This window comes from Taudactylus pleione, unplaced genomic scaffold (assembly GCF_031769625.1).
Source record: "Taudactylus pleione unplaced genomic scaffold, aTauple2 ptg000040l, whole genome shotgun sequence".
NCBI classification, from domain to species: Eukaryota; Metazoa; Chordata; class Amphibia; order Anura; family Myobatrachidae; genus Taudactylus; species Taudactylus pleione.
This window is the reverse complement of record NW_028284442.1, coordinates 10,805,700-10,826,434: the sequence shown is the minus strand read 5'-3', so window position 1 is coordinate 10,826,434 and position 20,735 is coordinate 10,805,700. Positions and strand designations below refer to the sequence as shown.

Genomic DNA, 20,735 nt, shown 5'->3' with positions numbered 1-20,735 from the left:
ATTTGGTTTAGGCACTTACAGGGGGGGTTAGGGTTAGGCACTTGGGGGGAGGTTAGGGTTGGGCACCCATAAGGGAGGGTTAGGGGGGGTTAGGTTAGTAATAGTTTAAATACTTACCTGTCGGGATCTTCACTGCCGGTCTTCCGGCATCGGGATTTGACATGCGTCCAGCGGTATTTCATACCAATCCCGTATAAAATCCTGCTGCACTTAAATTGATTGGTTCAAAACCACAGGGCAGACTTACCCCTGTGGTAATGTGTATTTAAGTGGCATAAAAGAAGGGCATGTGAGCCCTGTATGTGTGTATCTTTTGAACATCAAGACTCCTGTAACATCTATGTATCCCATTGATGCTGAGGGAAAGGGTCTTTGTCAAGACTATTGAGCAATAAACATCTTTGACTATATGACTGCATCTGAATCCTGCGACCAACAGAATTCCGCAAAACACTATTCCATTCTCTCCGGGTGTTCTGGATTGAGCCAAGCATCTCCAAAGCTCAAGCCCTCTGCCAGCTACTGTGTAGAGCCTGGTCCATTGCGAGGGATCAGGAGGAATCAGCCAACACCAATCAGGAGGTGTGGTCGCAGCTAGTCGACGCATATGCAGCAGAACCGGTTCCAGGTGCCGGTGGTAGGAGCCTGAGTGTACTAAGAAGAGGTTCCAAACACTGATTGAAAGAGTTTGGTGGTGGCAGCAACATACTGACGGTAAGTGGAAGTCCCTAATACCCAGTGGGGATCAAACCCAATCTGTGATCGGGAGTGGAGGCTGAGGCCATCCGGTCACAGAGACCTATTGAAACAGTTGTGGTGGGATACAGGTGAATAAAGGCTACATGATGGAAGTTTGATCAAAATTTGTCAGGGAGCCCTTAATTCTTATGGGTGCTCCTTGCTCTGGAGGCACGGCATGAAGCCTCCACCGAGCAGCCACCTCTGTCCATATACCTTTATAAAAATGTACAGCTTTCATAATTGTCGTGTCCAAAGAGGCTAGCTTTGGAGGAAATGTATTGTGCAGAATGTTTTTAACATAACAAAAATCCTTCTTTTACTGTATTATTGTTTGTGATAAAAAATCTAATGCTTTACTTGCCTTGAAATCGAATGAAAAATAGGCATGTTAATTAAATGAAAATATATGTATAAATTAGTCAGTTTGACCCTGCTTATCTACAAACACTAAATATTGTCATTAAACATGCAAATTATGTTTTGCAGGTGTGAAAACGTCAATAAGGTAAAGGTAAAATGAAAAAGAAAGGCAAAATCAAAGTTCTGAAGTATGTTTTTTCCATCGGCAATATTATATTACTGGTAAGATTTTCAAGAAGCTCTTTTCTGAATATTACAATATGTTATAAGATACCGGATGAGACAAATGGTTCTTCACTTGGCCACAGGTTTATTTTAGCAATGATTGATTGTCAGTGATTATGTTACATTAATTCACAATATAAAAACAGAAATGGACCGCCATAATTTAATGGTTAGGCAATTGCCAGAGCATCAATGGTTAAAATGTATCTAAATCACTGAATTGGTAACATCATTTCTTTCATCCAATGTTTTTAATGCTCCTGCTGTTCCCCAACACTGGACACTAGTTGCTGACATCATGAAGGAGAAGCAGTCAGCATCTTTTTACTTGTAAACCAGCCAACTGCTCCTCCATATTTGTGATGGTCTGGGAGTGGGCTGCTTCTCTCACTGAGGAGCTTAGAACGCCGTCACCCACCTCCCGTCTAAGGTAAGAAATGGCACAGGTAGGGGCACCTAAGGGGTAGAGGAGCTGCTAATGGAGACCCCAGTGCTAGCAACAGCACTGCTTTAATGCAATCTGCTAATTTATACTCTTATATTTCTGACTTCCATTCATTGGTTTGGCTATGTATTGTTATCATTAGACATATATATTAATTTGTGACAAGTTTACAGGATGTTTGGAGTCCTGGGACCCGATTGTGGTGTAGTTGGTGTATGGTGTAGTTCAAACCCTTCTGGGCAGGAGAAATCACACTGTGGCACTGGTATCATGGACATTGCTGGGTGAACATGGTGAAACTGATGAGAGAGTCTGAGGAGTACCTTTAGTACTGAGTAGGTATGGATAGAGCACGTCTGCTGAGCGTTTCCTGTGCCTGGTTCATCTGTGCCATCAGCAATGGTGGCACATAGTATTGTCGTAGAGCACCATCAACTACTTTGAATTTAGTGCGTGGCCTTTCTTTATTTTTTATAAGTGGGTTATATTACATAATTTGACACATTATATCACATAACATATCCACAAGCATATGTGTTCCTCTATCACACATCTACAGACAGGGGCGGATTGGGATGGAAAACAGGGGCGGATTGGGGTGTGGTCTGTTGAGGGGGCAGGGCCTGTTGAGGGGCGTGGGATACTCCCTCTCCCCAGAAGCAAGAGTTTTTTTCAAAATTGTAACTGCAAATGTTTGTTTCCTGAAATATGATATATTTATGGGTTTCCCCATGTATGGTGCATCAGTGGAGTAAGCTGTACACAATAAACTTTACCTGTAGCTATTTTGATCTACATCAACATATAAATATATAAATACATATACATATAACATGAAAGCAGGGTCTGGCACTCCCTGTAACACAGTAAAGGGGCCTATCCATTTGCCGACTTTCTGCCCGATGCGACCAAAACCAGGAGGTTTTGGTCAGAACGTGCAGAAAGTCTGCTAGTGGATAGCCGGCAAGGACCAGCGATGCGCGTGCACGCTAGGTCCTTGCCGACCCCGACTATCTCTCCAACATGCCGGTCAACCTCACGACAGTCATCAGGTTCGGCATGTTAGGAGATAGGAAGCCGGACGTGCAGCAGCGGCAGCACTGAAAAGACGTTCAGTGAACGTCTTTCAGTGCCGCTCAGCACCCGGCGACTTGAAGGTCTGAACTCTAAACGTTCAGACCTTCAAGTGTATAAATGGGTAGGCCCCTTAACTTGACTGGGTGCCCTCACAGAAAAAATTGTACAGTCTTACATGAGTGCGGCACTCCTGGTATAGACAGAGGCTTCAAAGCAGCGTGACAGTCAATGTTTCAAAGCTTTTATTACAGCTTTTTCATCAGGACTACTATATTTCTATGTGCTATATATTTTATATGTATCATCATCATCATGTCATTCCTGCCACTGTCATGCACATTTTAGCTTACAATATAGGATAATCTTATATTGTAAGCTAAAACAGTGGCAGCCATGTCATGATGATGATACATATAAAATATATAGCACATAGAAATATAAGTTCCCCCCAACCCTACAATAATTAACTGTAAGGTGGTCAAATTCATAAAGAGCAATCAGAAATGCATACTTTGTTGTGGCGCAGTATCTGAGCCAGCCGCGGCCACTCGAGTCGTGCAGGCTGCAACTGCCCTTCCCGGCTCCTACACTTGTGACCACTGGAGGCGGAGCCGTGAGCTGCCTGTCACTCACGAGCTCCGCAATGGCCGATGGGAGGAGCTCCCGTGGCCATTTTATATTCGTCTTCTCCTGGATGAGCTTCTGCGCATGCGCACAGAAGCTCATTACCGCTGCCCGATCGGAGCTCAGCAGCCCTCACAGAGCTGCCTGTCAGTGTTAAGCGGCCCAGCAGAGTGGAGAGGGGACCGGCCAATTGGGAAATCTCCCGCTTTCCCGGATGCCCAATCCGCCGCTGCCTACAGATAGGAGTGATATTCTGTACAGTGTCCACCATTCCTTTCCTGATGATCTTCCCAATCGTTTAGATCTTCCAAGTCAGGGTCTACTCTGTAACCAATACCTAGTTTAGCTAGATTTAAAGGCTGTTCTGAAGAGGGCATACAAACAATAATCAAGGAGAGAAAGCCTATGGGCCAAATATAATAGGGTGCTGGATTCTGAAAGTCCCGAGATTTTGGTAAGGTACAGTAGCAGATAAATTTCAAACTGCAATGTTCAGTTAGGAAAAAAACTGTTGGTTTTGCAATTATTAAACACAGCCACTTTAAATTTATTAGCTAACTCGCTGACATTTCAGGACTTTCAGAATCCCGCACAATGGGTCTGATTCAGATGTGGGAAGAGTAAGATAGAGCAAATAACAATATACCTAGACAAACTATGTTGCAATGCAAAGGGTGCAAATACATAAAAAAAAAATTGCATGCAGGGTAAATACCTGCTGCTTTTGCATGTAGCCTACAAATACTGGACAGCTTTATTTTTACACTGCAATCTAGATTTCAGTTAGGACACACCCCTCCCAAATCTAATATATGCACATTTTAAATCTGCCCCACCTGCAGAGCAGCATGGTTTTACCAAAATGCACAGTTACTTGCCCTTTATTACTCTATTCCCAAATCTGAATCAGGCCCAATATTAAATTTGGGCCTTATATCTTCAAAACATTATCATAGAGTTTGAAGAATATACATTTATTGGTATCAAAAGTAAACAGGTTCATATTGCTAAATTTAGATTGTCTAGGTTATTGTTCTTTTTGAAGGATGGACTGGATTATGATTTGGGATTAGACGATGTGCTCACGATGCAATTTACCTTGAACTCTCCCCGACAGCTCCCCTGCACTCCAGGACACGATATGGTGCTAATAAGTGTCCAATCTGGCCATCAATCTATCATGCGATCTTAACGATTTCCAGTGCATCGTGTATGAGATTGGCAAATCTTGCCTGCTGTAGTCAAGATTTGAAGATGCGATATACGACCCTCTGGTATGCTCATCGCCATCGTTATTGTGAGTGGACACTCACGATTTGAACATATTTTACACGATTTGTCATTCCGATGCGTCGCAATCGGGTGAATCGTGCAAAATATCGTCTAGTGTGTACACACCTTGAGGGTTGTTCAGGTTTCAGCACTTTTATCCCAAAACCGGGAATTAGTCATACTTACCCTTTCCGGCTGTCAGGCCCGTCAAGAGCCACGCCTGGCCCCGATAATAAAAGTGGGCGTGACCTTATCGCGGGAGGCATTTCCACGCCCCCTTCGGTAAACAAAAGAAAAGTTTTCACAGCGCTGCGCACTGGCGAGTAGACTTGACCTGTATTGCACTTCATATTACTTTACTGCTCAGCAAGTGTATTTCTCATTCTCAGCATCGCAGCTCCAAACCTGGCTTTGGGAGTCTCTACTAACCATACCATCGGTACAGCTAATGATGGTGGTTGTTGTCTGAGGGTCCTCTCTTTTAGTGTTAGGGTTCGTGCTGAGTCTCTGCTTCAGCATTCACTCAGGTTGATGGGGGCTGCGTACTGGATCTAGATTCCTCTTTGAGATTGTAGGCTCCAGTCACCCAACTCTGGTAATTGGTTTGCAGCATCTGCCAGCAGATTCCAGATGGTCTATCAATTACCTGTATTACTCACTGCTCTGTCCCTTGAGTTCTCAAACACTGGTTCTAGCCCCTTATTCCTGTATTCAGGGTTAGGGGTTGAGTTCCACTCAATTAGTTCCAGTTTGCTAACTGGGAGCCTTACTGGTTTCACTGACCTTTATGAGGACACAAGGAATTTACCCCATGGGGCATTCCCATGAGTAGACACAACCACCACAATTCCACTACGACTCGTCAGCCCAGTCCAAGAGTCCTTACTTGGATCTGAAAACCCATACGTGACAACATTCACTTGACTTCTAGAGAAAAGTAACTGTTATTCTGGAAGTGCTGACTTTCCTTCAGGGTGTTCTCCATATACAACCACCACATATTCCTCCATATGTGCAATCTAACATTGCAAAAACCTCTTTTTGAACCTTACGCTTTGGTTGAATATAAATATCTCACTTGCAAGGTGTTATTTTATTAGCCATATCTTTTGTAAGATGGGTTTTGGAACTCATATCCTCATCCTGTCATTCATCCTCTTTGATTTTTCATCATGACAGGGTGTACCAAGCCATCTTTTCTTCTTAAGTTTGTTTCTCATTTCTACATCAATTAGGATATAGGCATTCTGGAATTACCAGAGGATAAAGGTCTTTTTAGTGAGGTTTCACCTTATGTTTGGATGTTGTAAGAGCATTGCTCATTTACTGTATTTTGAGAGACCAGCACCCATTTGGAAGACAGTCTTCTTATCGTATATGATGTTACAAAACAAGGCTGGCCAGCATTGAATATCTTGGTTGCTAGATGGATAACATCTACAATGACTGTATATTTCGGAGGAAGTTCCAGTTCTTGACCTCTTGGTCGCTCATTCTACCCTTTCGATGGGGGCGCCCTAAGTGGCGTTACACAGGGCTTGGTAAAGCAGCTTTGCAAAACAGCTAACTTTAATACTAACACTAAGGCCCTGATTCAGAGCCGGTCGCTCTGACAGAGCGCTCGCTCTGAATCAGGGCCGGTCTTCTTTTTTTTAGAACGGCCTCCTGGCTGCTCCCATAGCTGTGGGTGACACCCACAGCTATAGCGAGCGGCCATGATGATGGTTGCGATGGTCAAGACCATCGTGACCATCGGGCTTGCGACGAGACCCTTGTGGTAGGGTCACGTGGCCGCAAGCCCGAGAGAGCTTTCGGCTCAAACAGAGCCGAAAGCTCTCCCACTGACATCACTTGTGATGTCAGTGGGGCCGCTCCCAGACGGTAGGTGTTCTCATGGGAACGCCTCCGTCTGGGTAGCCACCTCAACATCGACAGCACGCCCCCTTTGGTACGAGACCCGGAGCGACGGATTGCCCACCGCTATCCGGGTCTCGCGCATGCACACCACGGAGCCGGCTCCGTGGTGCGCATGCACTCTGGGCCACCATCGACCCGGTTGCGAGTGCTCAACGCTTGTGGCCGGGTCTGAATCAGGCCCTAAGTTCTATAGGTTCAATGTTTTTGTTAACAAAGACACCAGCTCTGTGTGCTGTTGGTGTTATTCATCCCTCCCCTTTGTGACTGTTTTGGGAAATTCCCATGGTAGCAGTGTCCTCCAGAAATGATGAAAGAACATTTTTGGTACTCACCAATACATCCCTCTCTCTGAATCTAGGTAACACTGCGTTCCCACCATTCTGTTATATATTGCATTTTCCTTCTGGTTGAGTGTTTTTCTAGTTAAATGTGTGTTTCATCTCTCTAAAAGGCTTTGCTAGTTTTAAAATGGCTACTGGCTATTTCTGGCATTTGGAATTTAGAGGGGATGAGTTTTGTTGCAAACAGGTTAGGTTTGAAGATGTGCTCACTTTTCGAATGGCATTCTCTACACCCAAGGTAGCAGTGTCCCCCAGATGGATTCAGAGAAGGGATTTAACAGTGAGTACCAAAAATATTATTATTGGTAAGTGAGCCAGCTCAGATGGTGATTGTATTGACATTTCTTCTGAATCATTAAACTGTAATCACAAGAGATTGTTAACAAATGGCAAAGTTCTCAGCTGCACAATGCAAACCACCTTTGGACCCTGTACTTTGTTCAAGTCTACCTAGATTTCTACCAAGGCACATAGATATTTGAAGTAAAATGGTGGGTTTGCAGAGTAGCAGAAGAACAAAGGGTATGTGCGCTGGGTATATTGCACTGTTCATCTAATACATTTTGTAACTGTCACCTATATTCTCTAAGTCTTTCTTTTGCACAGACATTCCCTTATCTACCTAAATGTTGGCCTACCCTTTTTCTCCTGATGTTCCTCAAGGTTTCTCCATTTTTGTTTTCAGATTTTAGGAATTTTAAATGTGGGATTTGGCCTTTGGATGAAATATGATCAGAAAAATATGTTCAGCTTTTTTGGTAAGTTTGTGTACAAGATATAATGTTACACAGTGGAAGAGCTTTAGTTGGACTATGGTAAAATAAAATACACATGATGGGATATGACAGAGGGAATGCAAATGGTACAGATAAGCAAATGTTTAGAAAGTTGCATCTGATTCTCCAAATTTAGCTATACATGGGCTTTACGGATTTTTTTTATTCAAGCATAATGTTTATTACATAATATTTACATAATTTGAACCACCTATTATATAATATTTGTTTGAGTGAATAAAAAAAGCATTTATAATTGAGACACATTTGGATTTACAGTTCTTATAAAACATATTGAAATAACTTTACCTACACCTGTTCCAATATTTATTTCACTGAAAAAAAAATTAAATTTGAAAGACTGGCTGAACCGGCAGACAAAATGTCTATCATTACACTGCCAATTTGTAATTATACAGTCAGGTGCATAAATATTGGGACATTGACAGAATTTTCATATTTTGGCCTCTATTCACCACCACAATGGTTTTGAAATGAAACAAACAAGATGTGCTTTAACTGCAGACTTCCAGATTTAATTTGAGGGTACATCCAAATCAGGTGAACGGTGTAGGAATTACAATGGTTTCTATATGTGCCTCCCACTTTTTAAGGGGCCAAAAGTAATGGGACTATCAACTCAAAGGCTATTTCATGGACAGGTGTGGGCTATTCCCTCGTTATTTCATTATCAATTAAGCAGGTAAAAGGTCTGGAGTTGATTCTAGGTGTGACATTTGCATTTGGAATCAGTTGCTGTCGAGTCTTAATATGAGATCCAAAGAGCTGTCACTATCAGTGAAGCAAGCCATCATTAGGCTGAAAAATAAAAAAAAAAACCATCAGAGAGATAGCAAAAACATTAGGTGTGGCCAAATCAACTGTTTGGAACATTCTTAAAAAGAAAGAATGCACCGGAGAGCTCAGCAACACCAAAAAACCCGGAAGACCACAGAAAACAACTGTGGTGGATGACAGAAGAATTATTTCCCAGGTGAAGAAAAACCCCTTCACAACAGTTGGCCAAATCAAGAACACTCTCCAGGAGGTAGGTGTATATGTGTCAAAGTCAACAATCAAGAGAAGACTTCACAAGAGTGAATATAGAGGGTTCACCACAAGATGTAAACCATTGGTGAGCCACAAATACAGGAAGACCAGATTAAAGTTTGCCAAACAACATCTAAAAAACCCATTACAGTTCTGGAACAACATCCTATGGACAGATGAGACAAAGACCAACTTGTACTAGAGTGATGGGAAGAGAAGAGTATGGAGAAGGAAAGGAACTGCTCATGATCCAAAATATACCACCTCATCAGTGAAGCATGGTGGTGGTAGTGTCATGGCGTGGGCATGTATGGCTGCCAATGGAACTGGTTCCCTTGTATTTATTGATGATGTGACTGCTGACAAAAGCAGCAGAATGAATTCTGAAGTGTTTCGGGCAATATCATATGCTCATATTCAGTCAAATGCTTCAGAACTCATTGGACGGCGCTTCACAGTGCAGATGGACAATGACCCAAAGCATACTGCAAAAGCAACCAAAGAGTTTTTTAAGGCTAAAAAGTGGAATGTTATGCAATGGCCAAGTCAATCCCCTGACCTGAATCCGATTGAGCATGCATTTCACTTGATGAAGACAAAACTGAAGGGAAAATGCCCCAAGAACAAGCAGGAACTGAAGACATTTGCAGTAGAGGCCTGGCAGAGCATCACCAGGGATGAAACCCAGCGTCTGGTGATGTCTATGCGTTTCAGGCTGTAATTGCCTGCAAAGGATTTGCAACAAAGTATTAAAAAGTGAAAGTTAGATTTAGGATTGTTAGTTTTGTCCCATTACTTTTGGCCCCTTAAAAAGTGGGAGGCACATATAGAAACCGTTGTAATTCCTACACCGTTCACCTGATTTGGATGTAATTACCCTCAAATTAAATCTGAAAGTCTGCAGTTAAAGCATATCTTGTTTGTTTCATTTCAAAGCCATTGTGGTGGAGAATAGAGGCCAAAATAGGAAAATTCTGTCAATGTCCCAATATTTATGCACCAGACTGTACATTACACCTTTGAAATACTCCAATATATTGTTAAGGACAAATATTACTTAACAAGGGATTTAAAACCTTTGTGTGCAGGCAGTGCCAGAACTTCATCACCCGGGGGGGCAAGGTCTTTAACACCCCCTTCAACCCCCACTGTCCGACCCTTCCATGGCTGCAATGGTGTATATGGCAATTGCTGCCTCTTTAACACTGTAGACAGACTAAAAAGACTGGATACCCTGCAGGCATCGCTATTCTGTATCAGGGATATGCAGTCAGGGTAGTCAGGGCCTCCGCTATCATACTCTCTGTCATGCTGCAGAGTTTTGATATAAAAACTGTTTTTATACATGTGTGCTTCCCCAGCCATTGACCTCACCACACGTCACTGTTGTGTAAGTATCCAAAGGTGTCCCAGCTGGTGCACCCCCAACCCAAGATACTATTGCCTCTGGGAGTTACGCCACTGTATGTATAAATTAATGCATCTGTGTAAGTAAAGCACTGCATTCAGGGGTGGACCAACCCAATTACAGCTAGTAAGCAGCACATCTCCTGAGCACCCCTCCCTCTCACCTTACTCCCGAATGGCCTAGGGTGGGTAGGTGGTGCCTTTTGTGCTGCTCCGTGCAGGAAGCACAGTGGTTGTTGCTAGCTGGGCAGCTGTGTGAAGAGAGCATGGCGCCCACTTCTGGCTGGTGACCTACACGTCTGCGTATTCTGAATAATGGTCTTGCTGGCACTGTATAATGCATAGAGCTGAGTATGTTGATTCACTCAGAGATCATGAAGAATAGGTACAATACTGGATATTATATTTGCTACTTATTTATCATTGTTTGCTTTTCTTTCTATTTACTGTGGTTGACCAAAAATATTTATATTCAGAGAGATGATTCAATAAATTAGAACAGTGCTTGGAGCAACATAATGCAAGTCCATTTAGATCATTAAATATTGTATTTTGTGTCATTTGAGATTCCTAATATTGAAAGTCTGTACTTGTATTTAGTTCATTTAGTAAAAAAAAAAAATGATTCACATATCTGTATGTACTGTATATATGTTTATAGATCTGGAGCCCTATACATTCTATACTTTTCCAGTTGTCTTTACTAATGCTCTGATTATTGCGGGCGCCGCAACATGTGTTGCATGCTTGTTTGGAATTCTGGGAGCAGTAAAAGAAATCAGAATGTTTTTCCTATTGGTAAGTTATAAAATGTTTTTCATATGCTAAATGGGTGCTACTACCCACTATCAATTCTACTGTTTAATATTTTGCTGTCAGGAAGCCTTGAAGATAATCTCTGTACAAGGACAATAGGTATACAGTAACTGTCATTGATTTCAACATAGAAAAGAAGTATATATATATATATATATATATATATATATATATATATCTATCTCCTGCACCAATCCAAAGAGATGTCTCGATAGTAGTAAACACTAATAGTCTTGTAACCTGGCGGTGCTACCCAAAGCTAGAAAGCATATATTCAAACACAAAGAAAAAAGAAAGCTATTGGATGGGTGCACACATCTTTTCCCTACAGTATTAAAACAATATTTATTAGTTATACATCAAAATGTCAGAAGAAATCAACAATATAATAGTTCCATATATTGCTTGTAATCAACAGCTTGATTACCAACCTAAAATGCAAGCAAAATATAAAATATAGATAATAGAAAGTGAAAAAAGAATGTTGAAAATACGTGTATAAAATAGCTGCCCTTTGTTCTCAAATTAAGTCTATAATAAATAAATCTGACAATAACAATGTATATATGCCATATTATGTAAGATGTAACCAGTAGTGTTTTACATATATTGCAATAGTGTTGAATTTCTGTCTTGGGTACTATGTATCAGTCAGTTCTGTCAGCAAGTATAGTTACATTTATGTATCAATATGATCTTACGGATTTGATAGTTTTATCTATTCTGTGTTGTTCACTTACCAGGGATGCTGGGAAAGGTACAAATATCCATACTCATATGCTTTGTATCAGAGCTATATTTTTGGTGGTCTGTTAGCTATTCTTTTTAGTTATGGTAAATAACGATGTGTTCTGTCCCAGAGCTATATTGTTCTATAGATCTGTAGGCTCTGCACTATAGTGTTATACCTGGTAGCCTCCAACCGCAATACTGTGTGTCATGTTCAGGTTATGGGGTCTATGTACTAATAAATGTGGTACTGTCATGATTATTATGTATCCAACTCGCAGGGGAACGTGCAGGGACAGCGGTTACGGTAACTGCTGTTCCTGCGAGTTATATCCCCGGCATTTAGGAGAAGTCTTTCACAGAAGTAAAGACATCTCCGGGGGAAGCTGACACCGAGCATGCGCACAGTGTCAGCTTTCGATGTCAGCCGGGGGCTTCGGGGGAGAGATCGAACGATCTCTCTCCTGCCCCTTGAGCCTCCATAGGCTTATACTAGTTTACACCATCTGAAGATGGTGTAAACTATCGGGACGAAACTCAGAAAGCTTTGATTTTTGTAGTTTAGTACATAGGGGTCAGATCGTAGTCCCCATTGATAATAATGGGGACTGCAATCTGCAGCACTAATTAGCACTTTGCCGGAGATTTCTGTGAAATCCTGCATTGTGCTTTTATTATAAAGAAACAATACATACAATTATTCAGAAAATGCAGTTTCTGCATAATTTTATGTCAAAAATAGCTTGATACATAGGCCTATATATTTGCCGGGTAATAGGCTGTACTTGAGTTATGACCACAGTTTTGTAGCTATAATTTATGCTCTGTATCAGAGTTATGTATTTCACGTTTCTCACTTGCCACCGGTGATGTTTTGCTCTGTATCAGAGTTATGTATTTCTAAGCCTTGAAAAACAGCTAGTGAAATGCACGTCTGCATCCGCTGCTGCCTTGTTCTAATTCCACGTGATATTGTTATACATATGAAATGATTGTTTTTGCACCTATGTAATTTAATACTGGCACTACTACTGGTACGAGATTAGATACAGCTTATGTGGTCACTGCATACACATAGATATAACAGAGATATGGAGGCATATGTATCAAGCTGATTTTTACAACTGCAGTTTCTGCCTAATTTTATGTTTGGTTCCAATGTACTGTGAAAGACTTCTTCCAAATGACAGGGATATAACTCGCTGGGACAGCAGTTACCGCAAACGCTGTCAATGCAAGTTTCCCTTGGTACACAGCAGGGATAATTTCATCAAAAATGAAAATATTCCCGGCGAGCTGGATACATAATCATCTCGGCAGTGTCGCAATTATTAGTACCTAGACCCCTTGATCCTAATTAGCCGCTGTTACTGATAACTTTTGTAAGGAAATTTGGACTAATACAAATACCACTATAGTAAAATGTACTAGTGTAGAATGCAGGTGATCACTATGGAATAATTAACTGGAGACATTACCGTTTACTGTTCTGACATGAAGCATGTCATAGGAGACACTTAGTGCCACATACAACGGTCAGTTGGGCTCATGTAAGAGTGTGATGAATTAGGGGAATAATTCATCACACTCTTAATGTAGGCAAATAATAGGACGGATATTACCCACAAGCCTGTATATGAGATATTGCCCCCCTTGGAGATTTTTTCAATACTATGGAATTTAACTGATGTTGTGTGGAAACAAATAGTACATACTGCATGAAATACCTGTATAGTGTTTAAAAGAAACAACTAATAGGAAACTAATACTCCCATATACAGAGGTCTGGTTACTTATGTTAGCAAATTAACTATACTCAATAGGCTCTGCACTTAGAGACTGATTGATATTGAACAATGAGGTCGTAGCTCATTGATGGTAGACTAGTGGGCAAATTTAGCTCTGTTATTGAGCACAATATCTGCTTTATAATTTATTTATAGCCCATTATTGGACTAATACAGCTCTTATTCACAGCATAATATTATAATTCAGTCCATATACAGATTATTAATGGGCAGACTTAGCCCTAATATGGGGTACATCACTATGAATATTTCTGAAATGAATGTAATACTGTGAACAGAGCTTACATATGACCATAAGTGAGGAAAATACAGCCAGGGTGCGATCTACAATATTGTTGCAGTAATTTATTTAATATTGTGACCTCAGAGCAGAACATTACTGGTGGCAAGTGAGAAACGTGAAATACATAACTCTGATACAGAGCAGAACATCAAGGTTGGTAATCATAGCTGTTGATTACAAGTAATATATGGAACTATTGTTGATTTCTTATGACATTATAATATATACTTAATAAATATTCAGTTTTAATACTGTAGGGAAATGGTGTGTGCACTCATCCAATAGCTTTCTTTTCTCTTTGTGTTTGAATCGATGTCACCCTGTAAATCTATCATTCTACTGATCGTCAATTCCTGAATTTGTGTAGCCTTGTTAAATACTGTTATTTGGTTTTATCCTAATTTATTGCAAGGACAATACTATTTGAGAAAATGTTTAACATGTCCTCACAAAATGATATCATTGATGCTGTAATATTGCACAATGTATTTACATTTGATGAGCTTTATGTTTCTTAATGCCTGTATATTATGACTATATATGTGCAAGAAATATAATTAGATGCCTGCACTAAATTGATTTTTCAGTAGAGGGCAGTGTTGTACTTGAATTTTTTAAAATGTAATTGGCACAGAAATGTCATTCCTTGAATTGTTTTATGTGGGACTTTTATACATGTATAGACAACATGAACACTGCAATTCATAAATGTAGGCTACAGCAAATATGTTTGAAAATGTCATTTCAGTTAATGTGAAATGAGTGTGCATGTTTTAGCAAGGATTTTTATATGGTCTTTTGTTAAGACTATCATGATGCAATACAAGTTTACAGTCGTCATGAGACACCCAAAATCTGGTAGTTAAAAATGTGAGGTAGAGCCTCTTGACTTTGGACAGAACCAGAAGATATGCAGCAAGGTTACTTGATAATAAAGTACATGAATATATATGTCCATGGATGATCAGGAGTTGGAAGAGGATGCAACGGCCATATAGGAATTGAAGTTGGACTTGTTTATACTGAGCCCAAGTAGAATAAGCTGCCGCAATATCTTTTACATCCAGATGCACTTTTGGCTAAAAAAAAAACCTGAGAATAAGGTCCAACTTCTTCTTCAACCCTGCATGCCCAGTGGAGTAATTTTGGACGAAGCTTAGGTGGTACAAATGACTTTCCAGGTGGTATTACTAATTCTGAACTTGGCACGCTCTCTTTCTGTGATTAGTAAAATACCTCCTGGAAAGTCATTAGGTATTAGTTTATTAGTGTTGTCTCATGCATATAATGCGTGAGACAACACATAAGCCTTGATATTCTTTTTTCCAGGACTAAATATAATGGCAAGTTTAAAACGGTCAAAAAACAACGTCCATTTGGCCTGCCAATAGTTTTAACAGTGTGCGGTTTGAAGGTTTTATGGTTAATAAAGACCATTGCAGGGAATTTTGCTCCTTTTAACAGGTGCCGCCACTACTGTAAATCAAGATTAATCACTAACAATTCCTTGTCCCCAACAGAATAGTTCTCAGGAACTGAAAAAATGCGAGAGAACAAGTTGAGGTGAAATGCACTTCAGCAGAAAAAGCGATTGTGTGTCTGTGCAGTGTGGCATGATTGGTATAGCGAGCCAGCAGGAGGTCACAGCACATGACCTCCCGCTGGCTCCCTAGACCAATCAAGCCCACATTGCACAGACACATTACTCGCTATTTCTCAGTTCTGAGAGAGTTCTGCACCGCTGGTAAGTGTCGCAGACTCCGTGCACTGCATTTGTATCAGGGCAGACAGACACTTTTTCCTGTGATAGCCACACACCTTCTCTTCCTGCCTATCCTTCATGCCAGCACTGAGTCTCCTACTCTCTCATTTACCATCCTATACTTTTTAGCAAAATGGTAAACAGCAAAGTGGGGTGGCCAGCACAGTTCTGGATCTCTATTTTCTATTATACTGTCACATAATTTCTTTATTGGCTTCATGAGCACTGTTTATCAATGGGCTATGTTATGTTGAAAGCTAGAATCACTTATATTCTAAGCTCACAAGGGCTGTGATAAATTCTGACTTTGCTATGTCAAAAGGTAATCATATCACCATTAGGGAGGATATCTGCATCCATACTAAACTGTATTATTAATGTTTTATATTTATATATTGTACACAGCTTTATGATAAAGTTTGATATTTGATAACATTGTGAATTGGCTATTACCATATTGAAGTCACAAATTCTCTGTTGTTACACAGTGAATATTTATTGCTTTTACATGTGCAGAGACACTTATGACTTCATGTGTGCATCTTTTATACACTCAAATGTTTGTTGATTATATTGTGAATGTACTAACAGCAGATGATTGCCTGTAATCTTTTTCCAGACTCATGCATTTACTCACACTGCTTTTTTACATCCAGGAAATACTTTTTCCAGAAACCCTGATGTTCCTTATTTCAATGTCTGCCGAGGCACTTTAGGTCTTCTGTGTGCAATATTTGCATTTTGAATTCTAGAACTGTGAATGCACTAACAGCATTGTATTACATATTATCCAATTTTAAAGCAACATTTTGCAAAGAATATTTAGCCAATTACATCAGTCCCTGCCCCGATGGAGCTTACAATTTATGTTCCATACCATAGGCTGCAGTGGAAAGGGTTAGGCTGCGTGAGGGGAGGGTTAGGTTTAATTCTTTAACTATCTTGACTGTGATAAAGTTCCCATTTGTTCTGCATTCCAAGAAGGCCATACGTAACTCTGAAGACTTGTTCAACAGCAAGGACACTTCATTTGAAAATTGTGATGAGGCATCTTTTGGGGTGTATTGCACTGAGTTTACCCTGACCACCCCTTGATCAGGTAGGATTTCTCATTTCTCAAATGCTTGGGACAGTTGTTGGGAAGGTGTCCTAGCTCCCCACAATAAAGGCAGAGTTTGTTCCTGAAGAAGAGCGACTTCCCAATTTGCATGGGCTCTCCAGGGGCACAAGAGGAACTGTGAAACAGGGAGTGAATCTGTAGTTGGAACGAAAGCACTGTTCCCTTTCATGAGCTCTCCCTTTGGCGAAGGTCCACTTTGATACGGAGGGATATTAAATCATCCAAGGACAACAGCAGCTCACTGGATACTAATTTGTCTTGAACTTGTTCAGATAACCCTCAAAGAAGGTGGCAACAAGGTCCTCATTATTCCAATGGAGTTCAGAAGCTCCTAATCTGTACTGCATATTGGCCCATGGATTTGGTTCCATGTATTATGCAAAATGACGGAGCCTGTATATGTCACCCATCTAGGCTCATCAAAGAGTTTCTTAAAGATTTCCAGGAAGTTGATACTATTGTGCACCAGGGAATCATTTATTTCCCATAAGTGAGAGGCCCTGGCATGTCCAAACAATAAAGAAATTATATAAACCACTTTTATTCTTTCCATTGGGAAGTTGGTGGCTTGAATTTCCATTTGTATTGAACACTGATTCAAAAAACCCGACAACTTTTTGGGTCCCCATTAAACTTTGGGAAGGTTAGGTATCCACAGATGAAACAAGGCTCCTTCGGCTTAAACTGGAGCTGCAGAGGTTTAAGACTGCGCCTGGAAAGGCTTTATAGCATCACCCCGATGCACAAGGGTCTGCAAGTACTGCATGATCTGGGCCAGGCCGTTCTCTTATCTCTCCACTCTTGTAAGCAAAGTTCCTTTGGAAAGAGAATACCATCAGCATCCATATTTCTTGGGCCAAAGTATACTGTTACAACTCTCTCTACGATGGCATAGATGCTGACAGTAAAAATAGGAGAGGCGTGGAGTCTAATGTATCAGTGGCCTTCCCCAGGAACCTCCACAAGGGGGTTTGTGCTTTGCTGCGCTCGATATACAGGTTGCAGCCCTGTAACTGGGTTCCTATGTACAGGCTGGTGGGTACAAAGGCAGACATAAATACTGGATGCCGTGAGGCGTAATGAAGCATAGGTGTCAGATATGGGTCAGAACCATGCAGACTATGTGGTACGAGGGGACAAGCAGAAACAGGTTATAAGAAAGCCACAATTGGAACCGGGAAGTCACATGAAGCAATACCAAGGGAGCAAGCAAGGAGAACCATCAGATGGACCATCAGGCGGAGACTTCTTTTGTTGTTCGCGGGAGTGCGCGGTGCAGGATGTTTGCAGCCTATCCATTAGACAACTTTTTGAACAATCCAACCAAAACTTCCTGGTTTTGTAATGGATAGGCCCCTTAAGAGGGTATTCATGACAGCTTGGAGAGAGATGAAACTGTGTGAAATAAAGTAGCAACCAATCTGCTCCTAACTGTTATTTTGCAAACACAGCCTTGTAAAGTAACAGATAAGAGCTGATTGGTTGGTACTTTATCTCTCACAATTTTATCTCTCTACAAGCTTTCATGACTACCCCCCTAATTCTGAAAAGTCAGTGCACTAACTGGATAATGGCAGGCAATTCATAATATGCTTGAAAAGTCAGCACCTCCCCTCTGTCTGGGTTTTATATTTTACATATGCTAAATTTATTCAATCTAGTTTGAAACTCAGTTGAATTGGTCTAGTTTGGCAACCTCAAACTTTTAGTTCAACTGATATTAAATAAATTGAAATAATATTTTTTTTGCTTTTGCATATTAGTGCATTTTATTGTGCAAAGCTAACTCAAGTTTGAAGTTTGCTGTTTAACATCAAACATTACTGTTTACACTTAAATCCATTAAAAATGGTTTTGTTATGTTTTGTCGACAATCACAATGTCTACAGTCATTATATAGATACCATAATGTCGACAGGTACAAAAACATAATGTTGACTTGCAAATGATCGACAGCAAAAATGTTGATGGGTACATAATGTTGACACCCAATTTTAAGCCTAACCCAAAACCATAACCCTAAGATTTATATTTTTTGACATTTTGACAGTCAACATTTCTAACTGAGAATGGAGGTTCTGGTACATTTTTACAGTATCGAAATTTCACGTGTCAACATTTTGTCTTTGTTGATATTTTTCAGGTGTTGATATGTCGGGTGTAGACATTGTAACTATCTCGATCTTATGACAGTCAACATTATGGTGTCGACCTTTTTGACTGTCAAAATTGTGATTGTCGTCATTATGACAACAGCTCATTAAAAATACTATACAATACAACAATATAGCTTGATAGAGTCTGAATCAGTTTCCCTTGCTCAAAGTTAGTTAGAACATTTGAGACTTTATTGCAAATCAGAGGCATAATAATGCCCAAGGGGACCCGTGTGCAGTGAACCCCTCCTCTGAGCAGCGAGACTTCTCTCAGCTGCACATCCTAACTGGTGCCGGAAAATGTTTCTCACCTTCTACAAGGCACAATCTTCCTAAAGATATCCAGAAAGATGTTGCATGCACACAAGAGAGCAAGAGCTCTGGCACAGTGCCAAAGTCGTCGATTTCACTACACGGTGCCATCTAACCGAAGATTTCAATTGGAAAGATGGCGCCATGGAGGAAGAGGGACCTGCTTCCTAGCACAAAGTAAGTAAACTCTGGGTTCAGGGCATTCACTGCATGGTTCTCCTGGAACCAGGAGCCCATGTTCACTGCACACCCTACACCCGTTATAAATATGCCTACGTTGCAAACTTTAGAAGTGGTTCAACAAACAGTATTGAGAACTACTTTGAAATGATTTCAAGCATCTCTAGTTTTTTTTTAAGTTTTGTCCAGCCTAGGAGGTTATTTAGCTATATATATATATATATATATATATATATATATATATATATATTTACTGATCTCACTTTGAAGTTGCCACCAAAATTGTTTAAGTTGGGTTTAAAATAAGCAGAGGTCCCTGTCATGGTGCACTGCCAACACTATGAGGAAGAGGGAAAACTCATGCGGCGCAAGTCTTAGGTTATAATGCCTAGCATGGCTTGAATATTCAATTAGAAAGGTTTTTAGAGGTTAGACAATTTGCTAAGGTATTGCATTTTCCCTTGAGTCCAAATAAATAAATGAGATTGCAAACTAGAATGTGTTGTCGTGTCAGTGTAAGTTTCAAGGGTTCTGATTTTGCAAAGTTGACATTGAATTTTAAGAGTTTTTTTTATAAACCAAGTTCAGCCACTAAGATTAGTAGAAAGGTGGTCTGTTGTGCGAAATAGGTGGTCATGGACAAATGCAGCTATATTGTATAGCTAGTATTCTAAATTGAAATATGCACAATCTGGATTACCCATGAAACCATACAGGAATTGCTATAATGCTACTATAAAAATAGTGTTTATAAGGGTAAGCCTTGGTAAGAAAATTTTTTATTACTAAATGGACTAAGTTAAAAGATACTGTTAGCTCAAATTCTTCTCTTCAAAGAAAGAAGCATTGCATGAAGCAATTGCATGCACTTACAAACTGTAATGTAGTTAATCAAGTTGATTGCTTTAAGTGTAAAGGACAAATCCAACTAATCTAACAGAAGGATTCTGAGGAGATAATCCCTTGGCATATAGTTTAAGGAGTATTGTCCTCTATACAATACAGAAAGTATCCTAATGACTGCCTTACAACACAGCATACAAAAGCTTGCGATACAACACAGAAAGCATAACATTTATAATGGCAATATATAGCATTCTTGTGATTGCCATACAGTACAGAGAGCATTCTTGTGACTGCCATATAATAAAGAGAGCACTGTATGAAAACCTTACAATACAGAGAAGATCCCAAAGACAGCCAGAGAATATATGGTCGCCATACTATAAAGTGAAGGTCATACTGAAATTCATGAAGTCTTTACGAGTCCCTGAGAAACAGTCTGGAAGGTTAAATTTAGGCTCTCAAACCATGGCCTGAGCGTGTCCTCAACC

At 40.4% G+C, this 20,735-nt stretch overlaps 1 protein-coding gene across 1 annotated transcript in view; it reads left to right on the top strand.

The window, feature by feature from the left end:
- The first annotated feature begins 1,254 nt into the window (after positions 1-1,254).
- The window catches only part of TSPAN19 (tetraspanin 19), a 45,520-nt gene continuing 26,039 nt past the window's right edge, over positions 1,255-20,735 (top strand). Inside the window, exons 1-3 of the mRNA XM_088455387.1 lie at positions 1,255-1,323; positions 7,688-7,760; positions 10,897-11,033. Of these exons, the coding sequence (XP_088311513.1) occupies positions 1,258-1,323; positions 7,688-7,760; positions 10,897-11,033 (276 nt within the window). The 5' untranslated portion in view covers positions 1,255-1,257. The remainder of the gene's footprint in view (positions 1,324-7,687; positions 7,761-10,896; positions 11,034-20,735) is intronic.